Source organism: Phalacrocorax aristotelis, chromosome 6 (genome assembly GCF_949628215.1).
Source record: "Phalacrocorax aristotelis chromosome 6, bGulAri2.1, whole genome shotgun sequence".
Classification (NCBI taxonomy): domain Eukaryota; kingdom Metazoa; phylum Chordata; class Aves; order Suliformes; family Phalacrocoracidae; genus Phalacrocorax; species Phalacrocorax aristotelis.
This window is the reverse complement of record NC_134281.1, coordinates 37241237-37263758: the sequence shown is the minus strand read 5'-3', so window position 1 is coordinate 37263758 and position 22522 is coordinate 37241237. Positions and strand designations below refer to the sequence as shown.

The 22522-nt window shown below is 37.1% G+C and overlaps 1 protein-coding gene across 4 annotated transcripts in view; it reads left to right on the top strand.

Annotated features, from left to right (window-relative positions):
* DENND1B (DENN domain containing 1B) overlaps positions 1–21584 on the top strand; it is a 169885-nt gene extending 148301 nt beyond the window's left edge. For 3 of the 4 annotated variants that reach the window (XM_075097222.1, XM_075097221.1, XM_075097219.1), the window contains 5 exons: positions 1951–2007; positions 2812–2922; positions 17609–17688; positions 18915–19131; positions 20007–20943. In XM_075097222.1, coding sequence (XP_074953323.1) covers positions 1951–2007; positions 2812–2922; positions 17609–17688; positions 18915–19131; positions 20007–20558 — 1017 coding nt within the window. In that variant the 3' untranslated portion in view covers positions 20559–20943. Of the gene's footprint in view, positions 1–1950; positions 2008–2811; positions 2923–17608; positions 17689–18914; positions 19132–20006 lie in introns of all 4 variants that reach the window. The other variant, XM_075097220.1, reaches the window with a different exon arrangement.
* Positions 21585–22522: the final 938 nt, after the last annotated feature.

Genomic DNA, 22522 nt, shown 5'->3' with positions numbered 1-22522 from the left:
GATACTATGATGTAGAGATCTCCTCTATTCAGGACAGATCCAGTTCATGCTAGACAAATGGAGTCCTGCCTTAGATGCAGTTTCACTTTGGCACTAAGTGCCGCACTACTGAAAAGATGTGGTAAAGCATCGGTAACGTGTGCAAGTTTTTCTATCATCTGCTCTCTTAAAGATGATACTAGAATATTCATGTTTAACTGGGTTTAATGCTTTTACTTTTGAGCTTAAGAGATCTTGTTTCGAAAGACTGCCTAACCAATAAAGCATGTGAAATTATATTGTATCGTCCAGTATGAAAAAACAGCAGTAGTATAAAATGAAATGGGATGGATTTTAATGTTGCATTTTTAATATATGGCAAAAGACTTTTGGCTTCCTTTTTGCTTTTTCAAATGTTACGCTAGTTGGGTGCATAATAAGTAGTCCTGAATAAATCAGTACATCAGTCTAAGCTAGTGTATTTTAAGTAAAGTTTTCAAACAGAAATTTTAATTTTACATCAGTCAAAAAACACAGCAGTCATGGAGAGAAACAGGTAAATAAATGTACTTCATATTCATTAACTCATTTATAATTTACAAAATGGTTCATTAATAGGTTATCTACAAATTAACCCTCTTCAGTTTACGCTAGCTTAGACTGTAGTTACATGATCTTCTCCCAGACTTCAGTTTTGATGATTATGTCCTTGGTAATAAAGGTTCTTCAAAGTGAACTTCTGTTCAGGAAACACTGCTAAATTTTGTGAGGATCTGTGTGTATAAGGTATTCATATTTATACACCATTTAACTACTTATGCCTTTTATGGAGCCTACTACTAGAGAAATGAAATATGCATTTCTTAATTGCTAGATAACTGATTGGTAGCCTTGAGTAATGTGCTTGGTACCATCCCTCAGAGTTAGAACAAAGCACTCCAAAATTCATCCAAATGCTGTGAGCATGATCTGGAAAGTTTAAAGTGGCTCTCGGGTTAGCATCTGCTACATGGCACCCCATTGTGCTGTTATTGAGCTTATAGATGTATGATTTAAGGATCAAAAAGACTCTCTGACCTCTTGATTCAATAAAATGATTTTCTTTTTCTGAATTTCCATGTATAGAAGACCATAGAAAAAGAGGTGGTTTCCACATATTTATGCCCTTAAATATATTTTTAAAGGTCCTGTTTTCAAGACAACCTTGAAAACTTTCATAGTTTTTCCCTATATTCATATAAGAAAAATACCCTTTCTTCTATTAGGGTTAGGGGTTTCGGTCCTCCCTTCCTCCCCCCATCTTTTCTTTTTTTCCACCCCACCTCCCGGCCCCCCCTTTTTATTTAGCATAAGTACATTGTATTCTATATCGATAATTCACTTCTCTATTGAAGAAAATTCTTGGCTCTGTTTTCTACGCAACAGTGATCCTTAGCTGCTTATTTTAATACATACAGAATTCTCCCCTAAATAGCAGCCCTATGCTGTTCAGCAACACTGGGCAAAATCTCCATCTGCATATGAAATCACTTCATTTCTCTTAAGATTGATGTTGCCCTGCAAGTTGCCAGACTGGAACACTGTAGCAGTCATCTTGAAAATCTTAACAATTTTCCAACATGCCTTACTGCTAAAATACCCTTTTAAATTTAAAGGACCATTTCAAATAAAGGAGTGATGTATACAACCATCTTTAGCCTGTCCTTAGTAATACTGGAGAATTTTTGAGTATGTATGTTTTCACAGCATTGGCATGCGTGTACTGAAATAAACCCTTAAATATATGGACAAAGCACGAATATGTAAAATATACTGACAGTGCATGTGTGAAATTTGTGATAAAGGTTATTGTCCTTCTTTATACCACCAGGTGCTTAAAAAAAAAGGTAAAATAAGTATGGCATCATAAAGCACGTTTCATGACTGCAGTCAGTGTCTTGCAGAGCTACTTAAGTCCTTTTATTTTTCTAGGCAAAACATCAGGCAAGGCAAGGAATAAAAGAAGTGAAGAGTAAGTTAAAACACAAGGTATGTAGTACACTTTTTACTTTCTTACCTTGCTTCCTGTATCAGTTTGAAGCTAATACATTACAAATCACATGAGATTTGTGTTTTTAATGACTTTTGAAATATGCTTAGCCCTTTGTTCAACAATACATTTTTCATAACGAGCCCTCTGGCAACTATCTGTCATTCTATGCATCCACTGAATAATCTCTTTATTGTTTGCATATTTTATCATAGAACAACAGAGGTCTTCAAAGATACATTAACAGGATGTATGTTTTCATAAAGTTGATTGCTTTGATAGCACAGTCGAAGCCTTTGCTTCAAGCTGAGAATTTGAGATGGGAGAGTCTTGCAGTGCAGTGTATTTCAGAAGGTGTAGTTGTCTGTTTTGGTTTCTTAAGGTACGTGGACAATGGCAATGTTTAAAAATGAAGGAATGGTTTCATTTTGCAAAAGCAACATTGCAGAAATATCAGAAGAGAGGTTTTGGGTATTTTGCAGCTGCTTTTCCCATTGAAAATTTTGTTTCCGCTTAAAATTTTTCTGTAGGGAGTGGGAACCATTTTTTATGTGTTTTACGCTATTTTAAGAAAACTTTCAAAAATATTTTCTAGACATTTGAACAATTCATCTTTTAAATGACAACGTTGATAATTCAGCTTCCTGAAAAGCTAGATTTTATTTTCTTACTACAGATGGTATTTTCATGACAGTAATAGATTGTGGCAAGATAATTTTGAATGCATTCTGCATGCATAATATGGAGGGCTCGTTTGCAGATAATGATTATAAATAAAGGAATTTAAATCTGTTTTGTTGTAGGAGAGTGAGGATGAATATGGAACTTGCAGCGCGGTTGCAATACAGACTGGTCCCATCTACACATTGCATTATGAGAAAAGAGTGAACTCAGAAAAACGAAGACTGGCGCAGGTAAGTCACCTGAAACTTCTGTTCCTATTCACATACATGCAAGGAAAATTTTTTGCCACATACAGTAATGCATCAGTGAATCTGTGTTTGAATAGTGTGATCAAAAGGCTATGTTTATAGAAATACTGCTATACTGCTTGAATGAAGGAAAACGTTATTTGTATTTCATCCTTGTGGAGAGGGGGAAAACCAGGAGTATGTATCTGAGATCTAATTCTTAAATACTGCTTTTGATAAAAGCTTCTCAGAGCAAATATGTTCTGGTCTGTTCACAGATCTGCGTTAAGCTATCCTTTTTAGTTTCTTATAGCGGGGCACATTAATTTTGTATTTCTAATAAATTGATTTGTCAGTCATATGGCCTTTAACCTTGCTTAGATAGTTATGATTTATTATTTTGATAATAACTCAGCTAGTTAATATGGTGCCAATCTCTTGTCCCTTTGTTCTCTAATCCTTTCTAGTCTTGATTTGAAGTAACAGGTGTAGGTTCTCAACTTTGGCAAGTGTTGTAATGTCTTTGGATTCATTTTGACAGTTTTATTTCAAAGATATCAATAAAATAGTTTTTCTAGCACTTTTTTTTTCTGGTAGTAAACACCTGCATATGTACATATTTTAATGTGTGGGTATATATTTTTACATTATACTGTTACTGCATGCTTTTAATACATGAAGGAATGTTTGTATATGGCCTTTTAATGCATATATCTTCCTCATGTGAGAATTAAGTATGGAAATTCAGTCCAGCTGATCTAACGACATTTGGTTTTATACTTTAGATATTGCAATGATAAAAATCTTAATTGTCTATTTAATTTTGATTTTGAATTAATTTCTATCCATAGTAAAGTTTGTGAAATTTAACATAAAGCTGATGCAGATTATTGCTAAATGATGTTGAAATTGTACATTTGAATTAAGTCATTATTTTTTGTAGGGTTATAAATAATGCAAAGACTTTCTGCTTTAATTTAGAGAGGCCTTACTTTGTATGTGTTTTCATGATCTCTTAAAGCCAGTGATAAAGTTTTAAACTATGTGCCCTCAGTATATTTTTATATACAGGCAGCTGTGGTGCCTGCATTCTTTCAGGAACTTGTGCACAGTAGATTTTCTTCACTGAGTATCAGAAGAGAGGATACACAATGCTAAACGTATGAGTATAGAGCTCTAACGTTAATAACATGAATGGCTCTTAAAATATTTGTTTCTAATAGATAACTCTCATCTTAAATATAGCACTTTCCTTCCCCCCCCCCCCCCCCAATAATTTGATAATGTCAGGTACTAAAAAGCTTTTCATGCATTATAAGCCAACATTCACAGATTAGCATAGGTGAATTTACAATGCTTTGTATCTGTGTAAACACATGACACAAATGTACTCTTGTAGTCAGTGAATTTTTATAGACTGTTTTTATTAAAGAATCTGTGGTGATTTACTGATATGGTAGTGCTGCCTACTGTTAGGTACAGGAATCTAGGGATACAAAGGAATATAATTTACCTTAGTACAATTAAACATTTCTTTTGAAAGCCTGTGTTCAGACAGAGCAATTTAACTTAGGTACGTTTTTGTGTTTGTGCAGCTGTATACTGCTCAATCCTTAAATATCATTGCTGCTGTTTCTACCTGTCATCTTTGAGTTTTAAAACAAGACAGGAGTGCATGTCTGTCCATAGTTTTGTTTGCATATATACATATACACATGTATGTTTATGTATGTGTGTATACACATACACATCTATGTATATAGGGTTTGTTTACTAGCAAAGCTTGTAAATAATAGCCCCACAGTTTTGCCCTGCTGCAAACTGAAGGTCCCTTGTCATCTCCCCAGCTCTTGTCCCAAATGTCATGCGAGCCCAGTGGGCAGGAAGGAGCAAATGGTGATTGTCCAAGAACCCCACCCTTGCACCGTTTCCTTCACCTCTCACTCGTGTTACTCCCAATTTTTCCTCCTCCCCAAAAGCAAACCAAAATATTTCTAAAAAATAATAGTCTACTGTTGCTACTCTTGTTTTTATTTTTGTTTGTGGTTAGTGTTTGAATAAGATGACATAAATGCAAGTTCCTTATGAATAAGTGGTGATTGTAAACTTTACATCCAAATAAAAAGATGTATTTGTATTCATGAGTGCATGTGTATGAGAGAGACTATGCTTGGTCTAGTACTGAATCTGCTGTTTAAAAGAAGTTAATTTCACAGATTGCAATTATTGTCAGATTTAATCCTTTTTTCTGTAACTCTTTATCCTGCAAATGAACCTTTCCACCCAGATTTCTAAAATTGTGCCATGAATGTCTGTAGGAGTATAAGGATAGTGCTAACATGCAGTTCATGCACTTTGACATACATTTAAAGTAAGGACCAGATATTAAGTTGCAATGTCAGTGTATTTGAATATCGCCCCAAAACCTAAACAAACAACAAACGAAAGAGAGAGGTTGCTTTCAATGGTCATCTTGCTTCCAAACAAAAGGCAGCTCTGTGCTTTATTCCTATCTCTTCCATACCAAAACATTTAAAAACTTGTAAATATAAAGAATTTGGTGTTATATTTTATGTCATGTTAGATGCATGTGTTGAGCTTTTCATTCTCCACTCCTTGGAAACAGTTAACCATAAATACTGCCAAATAGTTACCTGAGATGCTGTAAAACAAATTTACTTTGGAAGATTATGAATGATACGAAAGTTTGCTTCACTGTAAAAGATCGTTTTAATAATTGGTTCATAACAGGATTTTGGGGTCTGGGAGGATGCTTCCTTTTCAATAGAAAGTGAATCTGCTTTTACCCCAACAAATAGTAGTTTGTATGTGGGTCTGCTAATTAGTACGGTTATTTCCTGTTTTGTTGATGAGGCTTTAATAAATGTCAAGGGTACAGCCATGAAGATCTCCCAATTAGGCTTTGCGTTTGTAAAACCCAGCCCCTTTGCTTTTGTGTGAAGATGACAGTTCCAACTGCAGCCTCAGCCTAACAGGGCTCAAGGGAAAGGATACTTCTCTGGTTTTATTGAAAACAAGGCCAGTTTGGCCCAGGGAGAATACCAGCACTGGTCACAGTGCAGAGCCGGTTTTAACAATGAATATTGACTAAGCTTTATCACTGCTGTCATAGTGGTTTTATTGTATCTTTTTTTTTTTGCCAGATCGGCAATAGACTTTAAAAAAAAAAGTAACAGTAAATCAAAACAAATCATAGCATGTAAAATAGCTGTCAAAACCTAATCAGAAGATAAATAATTAAATGTTATTGCAAACTGTAGTGATCAGCTTGCCCTCCTATAATTTGCATTTTGAAAGTCTTTCCTAAAAAAAGAAGTAACAGGAGTGCGCTCATACGCACCCGTGTGTGTGCACGCACAATTAATCTTTGCCTAAGATGAATTGTTCTATCTCTGTAATATTCATTTGAGCTTACTGTTGCTTAGGTTAGCTGTTCTAGGCTTTTTATACGTGTACGAGCTTAACTGTATTGCAAGTCAACATTAACAGATGGATTGCCCTAAGCAAGGGAAAACCACAACAACAAAATCTAGTGAAAGTGGAGGATTGAAGCTTTTTATTGTTGAGCCTTATTAAAACCTTGGCATGTGCACTGCTGTTAACTGTTTCACGCCTAGACCTAATAATATTTCTCTGGTATGTTTTATCTTCTACATTAATTAGGTCTGTAGAAGATAAAAGAAATTACCAGCTAAAATTTTTGAAATAAAAATTAATGCAAGCATGAGATTGCTTCAACTGTGTTTGCGGTATCTTGCTAACAACATTGCTAAGTTTCTTTAACTATAGATGAGGAGGGTACGGCAGTGCATGTGTTAGGCTACTGTGCATTCAGTTTCTGCATAATCTGTTTTAATTCTGTTACATTATATGCTCCCAGGGAATGCAGATTTCCAGGTAACTGGAAACTGGATTTCCAGGTAACGGGACTAAATGCAGTGAGAGCTCTATAAAATTGTTTCAGATTAATATATAATTTTAAAAGGGCATGTTTATTATAAGCCTGGAGAGAATGCCAGGGAGATCTGTTTGATTTCACGAATATGATCTTTGTAATTTTACTGTTATATCAGGTGATAGGGTAGCTTATTAAAAATGGAGTATTTCAGGATGTCAATAGTCCTAATGTATTTAGAGGCTCATAAAACATTCTTGAAGATTTACAGAATACCAAAGAAGAACTGCCAGTTCATGTTATAATTAGTAAGCTAGTGATGCCCCCTTGTCTCTAAGGAAATGTATGTAATACCTGTACCTTTAGGCTCACACTACCTTGCAGCTCTAAAGGAAACTTGGGCATTTGGTTTTTAAGTGTGGATTTACCAGGAATCCCTGTGTGACAGCACTGCTTTAAATGTTCCTGTATCGAAGAAACCAAGTGAACTATTTCTCATGACTTTGCAGGATATAAATACAGTATCTAATAAGGTTTTAAAACCACTTTTGCGTAAGGTAATAAAAGCCAAGTTAGACCAAACTTTTTTCCTGGTATTCTTGAACAGAAGAGAATTACCATTTTCTATTCTGTTTTAAAACCATATCGCAAATGCAGCTTTTACACTTCTATTGCAGTATATCCTACTAACTAGACAATATGTAATTCAGCTTGCAGTGGGTATACTTGGCTTCTGTTCAACAAAGCTAGCAAGTGTCAGGCAGGAAGATGTGTTCAGAATAACCTTACCTTCAGCAGTGCCCCATTTATCAATACCCCTATAATGGCCAGTAAAATAAATGACATAATCATTAGCTACAAAGGGCTTCCAGTAACTGATTACCCTCCTAACCTGAAAAAGGTGGTGAGAGTGAGCTATTCCGAAGACTTTTTTTTTAATGGGAACATAAAAGAGGAGAGGAAATGCTTGTGATAATGCAGTGCTTGAATATACATGCTGACTGAAACCCTTTAAGAAAAAAAGGAAAAAAGAATCCCACAGAAAACCCCACAATAATTTCTGAATCATAAAAGCTCTCATAAAGGGCCTTCACCTGTATTTGGATGCAGATGATGTGATTAAGATCACATCTATGTCTAGCATCCACAGATAATACTGGTTATATAGCTGCATGTACTTTCATGGACTAAAATATTAAAAATTGACAGATGTCATAAACAGTAAGAGCTAGCTTTTAATGTAAATCACAATTTGTTTCTGTAAAATACAGTTTTGAAGTAAGCTTTGGTTGATTAGTGAGTTCTGTTTCTTTAGCTAATGTGTAATTTGAAAATACTGTAGGTATCATAACCTTCCGTTAATTTGGAGAAAAATCTTTTGTCTTGGTGTGTCAAGTAAGATCTCTTCATTCTGCAAAACAGTCAGATTTCCTTTTAATTAGAAATGAAAAAGCCAGGCAGTAGAAATTCAAATTGTAGATTACGAGAGTGCCCTCTTGTGGCTCTGATACCTTTCCGAAGTAGTACAGGTACACACGTAACCTCTGCCTGGTGTACACCTTGCTTTTTACAACAGAAGTGGTACTTTCTTTATTTTTTTTTTTAACTGAAAGATTAGCTGGATTTTGTGCAACGTAAACATTTAGATGGCTTCGTGTATCATGCATAATTTTATTTTCAGGAATATATGCTACCAAGTAGAGGTATAATTAAAAGATTGCTCAGATCTCCCCGCAGCAAGAAGATAATAGATACTGCCTCGAAACAGTGACAGTTGCTGATTTTAATTTAGTCAGTGAACACATTTAAAGAAAAAATAGGTAATATAAGTTTGCAAAGCTTTTTTTTTTCCCTCAGTATTTTTATTAGTGTGAGCTCTTTCCTCTTCTCTGCCCTGATCTCTTCTCACCTTGGTTTTAAGTGAAGGACTGTTGCAAGTCTCTGCAGCAGAGTTCTGCTGTTTGTTCTTCACCCATAAACCAGCATAAACCTTGTGGCTGCCTGTCCTTCTTTGAGTTTTGCAGTAAACATCACTTGAGAGATCTCTCCACTAATTACCATGAGTTTAAAAAAAAAAGAGTGGAAAGATAGAGTAATGGTCAGGAAATCACTCTGGAATTTTTTGTTACCCTGTGGGCATTTAGTGGAACACTTGGTTTTTTCAGGGCAGTCGTCAGCACATCTACCTCTGATTTATCCTACTGAGAAAAACATTTAGACAAGAAAAAGTTTGCAGATGCTTTTCCTGGCTATTGTTGTCACCTATTTAATATTTTTAACAAATGGAAAGGCAGCCTTTCTGAGGGTCTGTCTTCTACAAAGAAACAAACCATACTAATATGTCTACCAAGGTTTCTTTTTTTCTGAAGGATCTGAAAGAAAGGTGTTCCACAAAGTACCTTCAAAACTGGATGAACCTTTCTGTCCTTAATAGCTAATTGAAATAACTAGCTTAATTTTTTCATCAGGAGAATTTGACATCTTAATGTAACAGTGGTATCTTCTTGCCTTGGCTGTGTATCTTTTGTCTTCAACGGGTTGCATTTTGGCTCCACCTAGCCAAAGCAGGGAGCCAGAAGAACTGTCAGGCAACAGTTGGGACCTGTGCCCCGACTTCCATGTTGTTTTTGCCTTCTGGCCCAAAAGTTTGGAGAGCACAGCCTTAAGTTCAAAATGTAAGCTCTAGTACTGTATGTTCCCCAACCTTTTCTTTCTCTAATCCTGTACATAAGAGTGAAAAAAAAATCAAGAAGTTCAATTAAAGAATAAAGTTTGGCTGGGTGCAAAAAGAATAAGTAGAAGAAACAGGAGAAGCCTTTCCTCCAGGGGTATCAGCATCTCTGAATGTGAAAGCCCCCAGATTCAACCTGTCTAATTTTAGAAACTACTGAGATGCTGAAGCTAATAACAGTTCTTCCCTGGGCTCTTTCTGCACAAAGTAGAGAGAGAGAGGCATGCCAAAGGGCAATTTAGCTCACTTAGAATCTAGATTACATTCTGATAATGCCTCTCTCCTGCTGTTGATTTTCTAATTTATGCCCTACAGTATCTGAAATTAGTGAAGGGAATCCAAATCTGAATGCCATCCATGTTTCCCAGCACCTTGTAGAGAAAAACCTTCTTTGTGAGCAGAAGACTTCTACTGGCATCAAGCAAGGAGGGACTTCTCCTTGCTAATGAATTCTTCTGCTTGGGAGCCGTAGACAGAAAAAATGTGATTGGAGTCAATATTTCTGTTTCTAAGGCACAATATTTTTTTTTCTTTTTCCAAAAATGATTAGCCTCTCTGTTTTTATGCTTCATATAGAGTTTCCCTCAAATAGGCTTTTCCACTGTCCCTAGGTTTATGGACAGAGTTCAGTGCTACTCAGGTTTTATCTGTCTGAAGTTCTGTCATTTGGTGTTTCCCATTAAAACTTGAAGTCTCTAGGTATTATCATGTTCGTGTTTAGGATCACATCCACATCATACATTTTAACTTCAGTCACTTGTATAATTCACTTAACATGTTTAGGGTTTTTGGTAAGTTTTCCTTTGAAAAAAGTCACACATGATCAGCAAACATTGCTTCCAGGAGTGATTTTACCATGTGATATTTCTGCTGATACATGATGTAACTGAAAGATTGATTTATTCAGTAAACTCTGTTTTACCTGCTTAGGAATTGCAGCAAATAGGTAGCATGTTCCAGCCAGATGAGCTGGGTTTATAGCTGTTTTGATTCACTAAAATCACACACTGTACACTCAAGCTTCTTCCAGGTTTCTTGACTTTCCTGTTACCTCAAAAACTTGCTCTCTTTCCTGCCTTTGTGCCTATGAATATTTACATGCCTTTGTCCGTATGGACACTGCTTAGTTCTTCCTCTTCTGACACGTGTCCCCCCCTATCTTCTTGCTCCTCTCTCCACTGTTGACCCCTCAACCTTCCCTTCTGTCATTTTCATTCTCTCTAATCACTGAGTAAATGTAGGGCATTAATAACCATCAAAAAGGGAAAATAAGTGATATTTTTCTCATGTCGGTTTTTGTAACTGGAAATTCTGACTGGTGAATCTGATTCTTAAAATCATCCACAAAAAAAAAAATCCATAAAGAGTAATTGTTTATAAAAGAGGTGTCGCTTTAGTTGTTGCTAATAGCACTGAAAATCTGTGTTCTATTTTAAAAGACTAACAATTCTGCTTGTTGCCAATTAAAGCGAAGCCAGGCTGCCTTCGGATGGTGCGCTCTTTGCAGCTAGAGTGATGTGTGGCATGACGCCACAGTGTGTCAGCTGAAAATGGCCGTTTTCTTAGCCTCCATGCCATTGAGAAGAGTGAGCGAGATCTGGCTGTTTGGAGGCGATACATGACTGTGGGCAGCATGGGGTCTTGGTCTGATTCGGAGGGATGGGAGGTGGTGCAGGCTTCCTGAGGGAAAAATGGTCTGCAATTCTTCAAAGAAAAGGGAAGTTGATTTGCTGTTTTGTAGAAAAACACAACTACTTCTGAAAAATATTTGCAGAAGCATGATTAATCCTTAAAAATCTAAAGTGGTGTTACAAAATCCTCAAATATTATCTGTGTTCAGGAGTATAGTGTACATAAAAGGTAGGAAGCTTAGAGTTTGTTAATTTTTCACCACAGTAATTCAGAACATACATAATTATAATGCGCTATCCATGACTAAGTATCTCAACAAATTTGTCATCTTACTTAAAATAAATCCTACCTCAGCACAGATATTAATGGTTCCTTTAACTTTGCAGAAGTCAGTGGAGATCTCTGTTGTATTACAGCTTGCTTGTCATTTCAAAGTACTGTGCCTGTACTCTTACCTACACATTTCTGGTCGTCTATGTCTCTAAACAAGTTTTGGGGGACTTCCTGCCTTTGCAGGCTCTTTGTTGTCACAGAAAATTATTTCCTTCTGTTATTGGGAACCTACTTTTTTGTGTATTTTTGTTTCTCTATCATTTTAGTTAACAGGATCTCAGAATTTATGACACTTTTGTCTCATGGCATACAGCTGTGGATGTTTCCAACCACTTCATGTTCTTTCAAATGCATTGTATGTATGTCTCAAACTGTTCAAACAGAGGTGGTTTCTATCCTAGGAAGGATGAAGGGTTTTTTATTTAACATTAATAGCTTTTAAATTATCAGTGTGTCCTGTGTTGTTATAATAATTTAAAAAAATTTAAAAAGCAAATATAGCATCTTAGATAATACTTACTTAATTCGTATCCAGGACAACTTTTCTGATATCAGAGCATTATTTTTTGTGAGGCATCATTACTTTGTGTTACTTTCTGTGAGTAAAAGCACACAAGTAATTTTTTGAAGGGGTTGTTTCTAGAAATTAGTCTAGAATTATTGCTTGCATCTTTCCTTGTCTGGTGTCCATGTAGCTAATTGGTATCCCTAGCATTACTTAAAGCTTGTGGTTATTTGTACCATGTCCCAGAAAATGAAGGGCATTGACGAAGAGAAAGTTTAGAAATTGTACTATTTTATCTCTCTTCTTTCTCCCCATCAATCTCAGCTCTTTTGGAGTGTAATGTGAAGTAGTTTCCTATGATGTCATTATCCATTGCTTTAACCAGAAAGGAAGGCACTGGCTTGTGCTTAACTAGAAAGTTTGATTGAGAGATCTTTTGCTTCCCTACTAGAAGTGAGGCTATAATTACATCTGTGATTGGGTTGCACAGGAGGATAGGTAAAATAAAATACTGAATCGTAAATAATAGTGGACTTACTTATTTTGCTTTCTCGTACTGAATGAATAATCTTTAAATTTTTAAGAGAAAGGAAACAGTACTTCATAGGTTTAAACCACAGTAGATATTTTTCTTTTCTTGAAACCTTATACGTGTGGATTCGTTGAGTAGCCAGTAAGCATGAAATTATATGTGTGCTGCCATTTATCAAAAGATTATTTGTTTCTCACTTTGAGGACAATTAATAGCAGCAGCTTTGTTAAACTTCCTGTCTTAGTATCGATCAATAAACACTCATTCCAGAAAGCTGTGCTTCTGAAAGGTTTAGCATTAAATAAAAAGCTGACATTTCAAAGACTGACTTTCATGCCCAATCAAGAATGTAACCATCTTAACATTTAAATCCTTTAGCGTTCATGTATTTTGTCTACATTTTTATGCCAAAGTAGTACATTTTGTGAGGCTACCAGCAAGCTGAAGAGAATAGTTTAAGGACCTATTCTCATTTTGTTTTGTTCTACCTGTATTTATACCGTCAGCACCTCTTTTTCTGGTTTCAGCGTTCAGCATTTACCACAACTGTATAGGTAGCAGACCACTTGCAGAATGAGGTTTTGAAGTGGGGCAGAAACCAAAGAGGATATATACCATGTATACAAAAAAGGTATATATCCTCACGCCAGCTGCAGTGTTCCTTTGCTGCACCTTACACACAGGCTTGGTGGTTCAACAGAGGCTGGTGGAGAACGTGTACTTGCTGCGTTTAAGTATGTTGAACTCTATTGTATTCTGAGCACGATGAGAGATGGGTTCTTGCGGTGCAGAGTGCCTGAAGATGAGGAAAACCTGAACTAGCAAAAGTTGAATTGCTGTTCATGTTTTGATATAGATACAGTAAATAATAGATTTATTATGTAAGCAGAACTAGTTGGAAGAAGTAAAACAATTGAATACTTTGAAGAAGTTTGCTTTATTTTATAGAAAAAAGCATGACGGCAGTCTATTAAGACTTTATAAAGTTCTGGTGCAGCAAGAAAGGAGTGTTACCATATCATTTCTTGCGGTAATAAATGTAAATGGTCTGGTTGTTATTAGAACACTGATCAGGAAGGAAACAGAAGTCTGTCCTTTTTTCATAAAAAGGTATAAAAAAGGTTACACACTTCAAAATACAGAAAAGACAGAAATTAAAAGCTTAAATAACTGCAAACAGCAGGGTACGTCAGTAATGGAGGGACTTCTTAAATGACTTTGACAGCTTTTGCAGGTGCACGTACTATGTCACTTTGCCTAGTGAAGCACTGAAAGAGATTTATGGTTCTCCTTTTGGAATTTATTAAGAGTTTGTTTCTTTCTTTTTCTTTCTTTGCAAAGCAGTCTGGACATACCCCTCCCTTGCAGTCGTTTTTATTACAGCTCCTAGAGGAAAGTCACCTATTCAAAAACACGTGTTGCTTGTTGTCTCTCTGGCTAGCTCACGGAGCTGTAAACTCTGGAGAATGTTGTTATTTACGGCCAGATATTTTTCTTTCGTTCCCCTTTTGCTTTTTATTCTTTGTATGTAAATCCCATTTTATTTGGTTTAGTTCTTGAAAGTCTTCCTGTATTATTTTGTACCCCTAAAGATTTAAATTGATAACAAAAATATTTTTTTCAAAGAGAGAGTCTGACCATCAGGAACTAGAAGTTTTTCTTTCTGGTTTTTTTTGTTTTTTTTTTTTTTTTGGTAAGGTTTATCAACAGATGCTTTGTTATATTCCTTTATATGATGTTATTCTTGCTTTCAATATGACACACTCGCATAATACTGTTTGTAGATGCTCTAAGGGGCCACTGCTATGCTTGTGGTGTTTGCTCATTCTAATTAATTCTATTCAGTTCCTGTTTCTCAGACACAACCTTTCTTTTTTTCGTTTTCTTTTTTTTGTTTTGTTTTCTTTTTATTTTTTGAAACTTGCCATCTATGCTCTTTAAAACATTATTTATTATTTCAACAGATCACTGCGTGTTATCTTGTGGAATTCTATTCCACTGATGGAGTTAATCCATCTAGAGAGGAACAAGCGTTGGTTTCCGTTTTGGTTTCGGAAATTTCTCAATATTTTTAAAGAACCTTCTTTCATGCAAAATCTTGACTTTACATTAGTAGAAGTAAATCTAATTCTGATGCAAATTCCAAGAAAGTGAGACGGAGACAGGGTTTTGCCCTCCAAGAGTCAGTTCCAGGACTAGAGCATTGGTTACAATGAATGTCATGTCAGAATTTTCTTGGGGAAGTAGTGAATTACCAGTCTTATACAAACAAAGGATTGTAGTTGTCCCAGTGAAGAGAAACACTTAAAGTAGCAACTTTTAAACTGAAAACAGTGACTGTAGTGTTGGCAGTAATCAGTAAGGTAAACAATTAACAATATCAATTAAGACAGAGGGGTTAACCTCCCTTTAGTTACAAGCAGGGATATGATTGATTACAGCACTGATGGGAATGACATAAAGAACTCACAAAACTGGGAAAGAGTTAGAAACACCAATAGTTTGTTTCTCTGTGTTCCAACCTGTAACTTCTGCGCAATATGAAGCTTAGTTTGGGTTCTTTCATAGTTTATCAACTGTTACTTCATTTAACACATTAAGAACCACATGTTTCCTCTTTGTGGACGAAGAACTGTGGAAAGCATTACCAAAACTTGCTGGTTTAATTAAATCCTCTCTTGTTGAACAAGATCAAGTATATCAGTCTATAAAGAGTGAACATTGAGACGTTCCTGACAATAATGGCGGGGAGGTTAGACTGTCCTGGTACATGTAGAACACTGACAACATCTGTAATAGGTGATGTACTGAAATCCTCATGGTACAGGATTTCCAAGCTCCTTGTAGTCTGAAATTAAGGCCATATTTCTTCCCCATCAAGGGCTTGTTGTAGGTTTAGGCATTCGGTGAACTGCATGATAAGATGTGGGCAGTAGCACTTCTTTTTACTTGTGTATGATTTTCTTTCAAGTTAGGCAACACGGTTTTCCCTTTGCACAAATTCTATCCATGTGTCTTTAAATTATGGCCAGTTTTCCAATGTTCAGAATCTCTTCAGTGGATTGATTGCCTGCATCATTGCAGGTTTTTGATACAAAACAAGTATAAGAGATGCACAGAATTCCTGACTTAAATGTACCTGGACTTGTGCAAAGCATTTGGCACTGTCATGCAGGATGTCCTTGTCTCTAAACTGGAGAGATTTAATCTAAATGGATCTGATGGATGGACCTCTTGGCAGATAAGGAATTGGCTGGGTGGTCACACCAAAGAGTTGTGGTCAATAGCTTGATGTCCAAGTGGAGACCAGTGACATTCCTCAGGGGTCAGTATTGAGACCAGCGCCGTTTAACATCTTTTTCGGCAGCATGGACAGTGGGATCGAGTGCACCCTCAGCAAGTTTGCTGGCAACACCAAGCTGTGTGGTGCAGTCAACATGCTGGAGGGAAGGGATGCCATCCAGAGGGACCTTGACAGGCTTGAGAGGTGGGCTTGTGTGTACCTTATGAAGTATGACAAGGCCAAGTGCAAGGTCCTGTACATGAGTTGGGGCAATCCCAAGCACAAATACAGGCTGGGTGGAGAATGGATTGAGAACAGCCCTGAGAAGAAGGACTTGGGGATGTTGATTGATGAGAAGCTCAGCATGACCTGGCAATGTGCGCTTGCAGCCCAGAAAGCGAACCGTATCCTGGGCTGCATTAAAAGAAGCATGACCAGCAGGTCAAGGGAGGTGATTCTACCCCTTTGCTCTGGTGAGAATCCCCAGCCCATAGTACTGTGTCCAGCTCTGCAGCCCTCAGCACAAGAAGGACGTGGACCTGTTGGAGTGAGTCCAGAGGAGGGCCACAAAGATAATCATAGGGCTGGAGCACCTCTAATACGAAGACAGGCTGAGAGAGTTGGGATTGTTCAGCCTGGGGAGGAAAAGGCTCTGGGGAGACCTTATTGCTGCCTTCTAGTACTTGTAGGGGGCCAACAAGAAAGCTGGAAAGGGACTTTTTACAAGGGCCTGGCCTGTAGTGATAGGACAAAGGGTAACGGCGTTAAACTGAAAGAGGGTAGATTTAGTGAGATATAAGGAAGAGATTCTTCACTCTAAGGGTGGTGAGGCACTGGAACAGGTTGCCCAGAGAAGTTGTGGATGCCCTAACCCTGGAAGCATTCAAGGCCAGGTTGGATGGGGCTTTGAGCAACCTGATCTAGTGGAAGGTGTCCCTGCCCATGGCAGGGGGGTTGGAGCTAGATGATCTTTAAGGTCCCTTCCAACTCAAACCATTCTATGATTCTGTGAAGATAGAGACTTTTTTCAAGTATTGTAAAATTCTTTAGCCTGGCTCTGTTTGCTAAATAATAACATGATATTACAGATTAGTCAGTACTCAGTATAGTAGTGTGTGAATTTACAGCACACCAGCTATTCCATGCAAGCTCCCCATGGGATGCTCTGAGTATACGCTAACTTTGAGTTAACTGTAATTTACAATATATTATCCTGCACAAAGGCATTCTTAGTGCACAGTTTTAAAGCTACTTACTCTACAGTTTTGTTTAACACCCTAACATAAACATAGCTGTGTAAAGAGACTCCTGACTCCTTTTGTATTTGCTACTTCAAAAATCCAGTTTTCTTCATGCACAGTAGACCACGTAAACCAAAACTTGGCAAATATTTCTATCAAAAAGTAGTAAACCACAGTGCCTTTTGTGGTATATTTGCAAGAAAGGGTAGGTAGTAGATTTGAATGATGCTTTTCCTTCACTAGCCAGTCTTCTGCTAATCAAAGCTTTGCATAAATAATATGATGCTCCATAGCCCATGAAGAAAAATGGTTCTCTTGCTCTTTAATTGATGATTCTTGAGGACTTCACATCCTCTTATAACAACCTTTAGAAGACCTGAGCAATATGTGGGTTTCCTCATCAAGTGCTCAGGAAGTTTTAATAAGTAAAGTGGCAGCTAGTCTCCAAATAAGAAATGTTCAGAAAAAATAGAAAAAAATAAACAAAAATTTTAATGTTAATTTTCTATTCTCCAGACTCGTTTCAACCAGCATCTCAGTAACCAGGAATTTGCCTTGGATGAAGATGATGATGATGAAATGGAGAGAAGAAGCAAGTAAGAAGCCTGTTTGGATGTGTGTCTATGTACGGGAGAAAGGGCAACTAGGGTTTTTCAGCAAAGTTGAATTCAAGTGAGGCATTTTTCTCCTGTCCAGGCTGCTAGCTTGGTTTCTTGATCTAGATGATGTCAAGTAGTTTAGGATTAAGCCTGCTTTTGAAAAGAGGGACAGACTATTATATCTTGTCATTATTTATAGTGCCTAGAAGAGCTTGACATAATCCTCAGTCTTCACAGACTCAAAATAAAATGATGGATTACATACACAAAGAAGCAGCGAAATGATATTCGTTGCATGGTGGGCAGTGACCTCAGCGAATCTATTCTTTAAGTCTTGTGGTGTGGTTATGACAATGGAAAGTTTTCTGAAGGGTCTGAAAGAGAACTATTGCCTTGTGCATTTTATATCAAAGCCTTCCTATGTTCCTATGTGTGAATTAAAGGAAAATCATAAGTTGAAGCTTAAGCTGCATTGAGGCATTCTCTGAATCCAGGAGACAAATTTTGATAATGAACCTGTAGATATAAGCCATGAAAGACCTTGAAAGTAAAGTCAAGCAGCTTAAGCCACGATGCAGTAGGGAAGAGGGAGCTACTGAAGTGTTCAAAGGATATAATCAAAACAGTAAGCCATGGAATACCCTTTTGTAGTAGTATTATGGGCAGACAGAGATAGGGAAAGGCTCCAGTAGTATGGGGGTCAGAGGTAAGGGTATTGCAATGAATGAAAAAGAAAATAGAACCCAAAAGCACCAGTTCTCCTTGCAGACAGGCAGTGCTCCAGTAAAAGTCAGGTCATATGACAGAAGAAGAGTTGCAGTATGACAGTCTTGCCACTAGAACAAAGTATGTGGCTAGATCAGCTGGAGAGGTGTAGCAACACTGACCTAAATATAAGGTGTACACAAGGGAAAAGAGGAATCAATTTTGGAATAACTGTAAAATTTGGAGGGAGGATTTGGGAAGTGATATTAAGGGTGACTTGAAATAACAGTTATAGTGGTTGGGGAAGAGCCAGGAGACAGGAAAACAAGGTAATGGTGACTGCATCTCTATAGATATCATATATCATCTATGTTTAGGAACGTCCTTGTGTAGAAAGAAGTTCCAGGTTTATGTTCCCTTCCAGAAGTTTTGGAATGCATTCTCCTACGTACTTTCAGAAGTGGCTGTAAAAAAATGGCTTTTACATTCCTAGCTGATGGAAAAGTTTTTGTTTTCAGGCTATCATCAGAAGACAGTGAAGAAGCTTCTGCTTACTTTTATGATAGTGATGATTCTGGTGAAACTGGAATAACTCCTCAGCATCAAGGAGAAATGGACTTGCTTGGGGAAATTTTGGACACGCTGAGCACACACAGTTCAGATCAAGGAAAGCTCTCAGGAGCAAAGAGCCTGGATTTCTTCAGGTCAATGGATGACATTAACTACAAGACTGCGGTTAGTCTTCTGCTTTCATTTAAAAAACAACTCCAATCCTTTTATAGTGGAACCCCGCACTTGTGGAATCAACAACATGCAGCTCAGACACTGTAGCATAGTCCTTAGAATTGCTAGTGGTAATTGCATGTGAAACGCTGGTAGAATAGTACTCCAGAGCTTTCTAAGAGGGCTTCTTGATGCTTTTTTAGGTACAGTTGCATAGGATGTGTAGGGTAAACAAACTGCTTTCCTACAATTTTAAAACCCTCACCAAGTCACTTCTGTGATGTTAGCCAAAAAAATGTTAATGTTTTTGAATTCCAGCTCATATCAGCTGTCCAACATTTACTTTTGCTGAAAGGGATCCTATAGTAGAAGGTCTGTTACTGGAACAGCAAATTCTGATGCAAACATTCAAAAAGCACATAAAATTTTATGAATGTCACACAGGGATCACATTAATAAAATGCCCATTTTTGGTTTTTTGGCCAAAAAAAAAATCAATATTGAAAGTTGGTATAATCAATTACTGAAGCAAAGAGGAAATGCCATCTGGTTTTAGTTTTAGTCCAGCTCTTTCTCATATTATAGGTACAAACCAGCAAAGTGTGTCTTTGTTCACTGTCAAGACTGCTTGTACAAAGACCGAATCGACAGGGGAGACAGAAATCCTTCCTCTGTACAAAAGGCGATCCTTAGGCTGAGAGGCAGAGTGTTCTGGCAAGAAAGTGTAAAAACACTTGATCTCACATAATTTCTGGGATTGTTGTTCTGTATCAAAGGGGATCCATGATTTAGGAACACACAACATCCATTACAGTATCTTTGTTTCAAAAGTTACAGTGTAGGGATGTTTCTTGTGACATTAACTATAAACACATTCTTTCTTTCAGAACAAGTCAAATGCACCTAGTGAGAGCAACCTTACCCTGCTCTGCGGCAGTGCTAATGATCAAACAGAGTGGAACCTCGGTCAGGATGACAGCGTCCTCCATGGGAAGCAGCTCCCTCCATCACCAAGGAAGCAAGTTTCTTCTGGTGGCCATAGAGAAGCTCTCTCAAGGCTGGAAGAAGAAAGTAGTGACAAAACCTCTATTACTGACAAGATGGACACCGCTAGTATGACATCCCCATCTCCAGTACAATCAAGTGCCCAGTTTGCTTCTCTAGAAAGTCTCAAAACAGGCTATTCTTCCTATAAGCATGCAAAGCAGAATGAAACACTAAGCAATACCTCAGAAGATCAGCTCCCAGGAAGTCTTGCTCAACATCCATCCATTCTGGTCCCTTGGGAGAAAGATGGGAAGGAAGGAAGTGAAACGCCAGAAGAGGGTGGGCTTCTTCAAGAAGTGGTGTCATTATGTAAACTAAGTTCTGCTTTTCACTATGGTTTAAATATTTCAAAGGATAGCTTATCCAGCAGTAGCAGTGGAAATAAAACGTAAGAAAACTATGAGAACAGAAACTTGACTCCCATCAGAAGTCATAGGGAGACTACTCAGGACTCCATATAACATAATAACCAAAAGATGAAAAAGGAATAAGAGGTCTTTGATTATAAAAATAATTCTCTTCAGTTGAGTATGCGTTTTCTGCCATTGGGACATCCGCTTCTATGTTTACCTAGTTCATTTGTTGGCTGTAGTTAGGTCCACAAAATTGAACTAAATACATGAATGCACTCTTAAATCAGGTACTAGTTAGTCTCTGTGTTAAAAATATAGCAGGTGTGTGGTGCATCCTAGCATTTGCTTCCTCTAAGCAGCAGGAAAGGTATCACCTAACAGGTAACCAGGTTTTGAAGGTACTATATTAAACCCATTAAGCATGAAATGAACCAAGCAATCTAATTTGTCTGATGTGTACAAATGTTAATATTTGCAATGAATATTAATTGCCTTAATCTTTTGAGAAGAGGTTTAACTATCTTAGAAGATGAATGCAAATCTACGAAACAGCAATAATGATTTTCCATGGCAAGACTTTGCTTCAGCAAAGGGGGGGAAAGGAAACTTTTTTTAGATTAAGGAATATAACTTGGAACTTACTCCAGACTAAAACTGTGGCCCTGTCTTCCAGACTTCAGAAAGGTAGCACATGCTTTTCTCTCTTCTGTACAGTACATGAAGTGCTGAATTATAATGTGACATTTATTAACTTCTGTTTACAACTAAGACACTTTAAAGGCATGTCCGGTTTCCCTAGGTAGACTATTTCACCTAAAAATATTCAGGAAAAAAGTGTAAATGGAATTGATAGATTTCTATTACTTTTTATTTTCTACAGTTTAATAGTGTTTAAAAACGAATTTGTGCCTCTTCTGAACTATTTTTTTCTTTCAATTTTTAGTAGCTACCTTTTTGAAGGTAGATTGAAATGCTGTTACTTAGAAGTCATATTTAGTATAATTATTAGAGTCATGACTGAAAATTACTTGTAACACTAGAAAACTAAAATTACAGATTGAGCTTGAGACTGCCTCTATCCAACTCTCGTTTTAGCCAAGTTGAACAACCAAAAATCTCTTTCTAAATTCAGTGAAGGAGGATAAATGTATGAAATGTAAATGATGTATATTGTATTTGGGACAAGCAGTTGTCCTCCTTCTGGAAGCATTCCTGAGGAATATTTGGGTATTTAAAGTCTGAAAATTCTTACTGCTGTACAAAGCAGCTCTTTCCTTTATTTTTTTAATTCTCTTCCCCTTTTCTTTTTCCACCTCTTCACTTACCATACGTACATTGTCCTCTACAATAGCTCAGGGCAGGAAAGGCATGAAGTAAGTTTCAGCAGATTGGAATTGAATATCCTTTGAAGGATATTTGTGATGCAGTTGGCAGAAGTAACACATGGGTATCAAATGAACTGTGCCTGAGAAGAATGCTCTCCTGTTCTTCTAAACTCATGTCAGAAACCATTTTTTCTTTCTTTCTCTCTTTGGCATGAATGGTTAGCCTTAGTCCCAGTATAGGCCTGAGTGAGCACGTTCATGAGGTCAGTATTTGGATCAGATTGCACTATATCTTAATAGTAGTTTCTAGCAAAGTTTAATATCAGTTGCCACACTGAGATTTATGAATTCATTTTCCTTCTGGCTAACACAAATGGAAAGAGTTTTTTTGGCTGCTTTTTTTTACAAGGCAGCTGACCTAAGAGAATGGATCCATATCATTACAGAGGCTATGTCTGATGCTTTACTGGAAAGGTGCAGTAGAGTGAGACCTTGGTTTTGTAATGCAAAAGTTTCAGCTTGTTCCAGAACAAGAAGGGCAGGGACACTACTTGTCATTGAGGATGAGGCTCTAGAATTATTTTTTTTTATCAGTGCAAGGAAAGTAAAAGTTTGTAAAAGTGCAAATCTTACAGAAATATCTGTGTCTGGTTAGACCATGACCATTCCTGAGGGCAT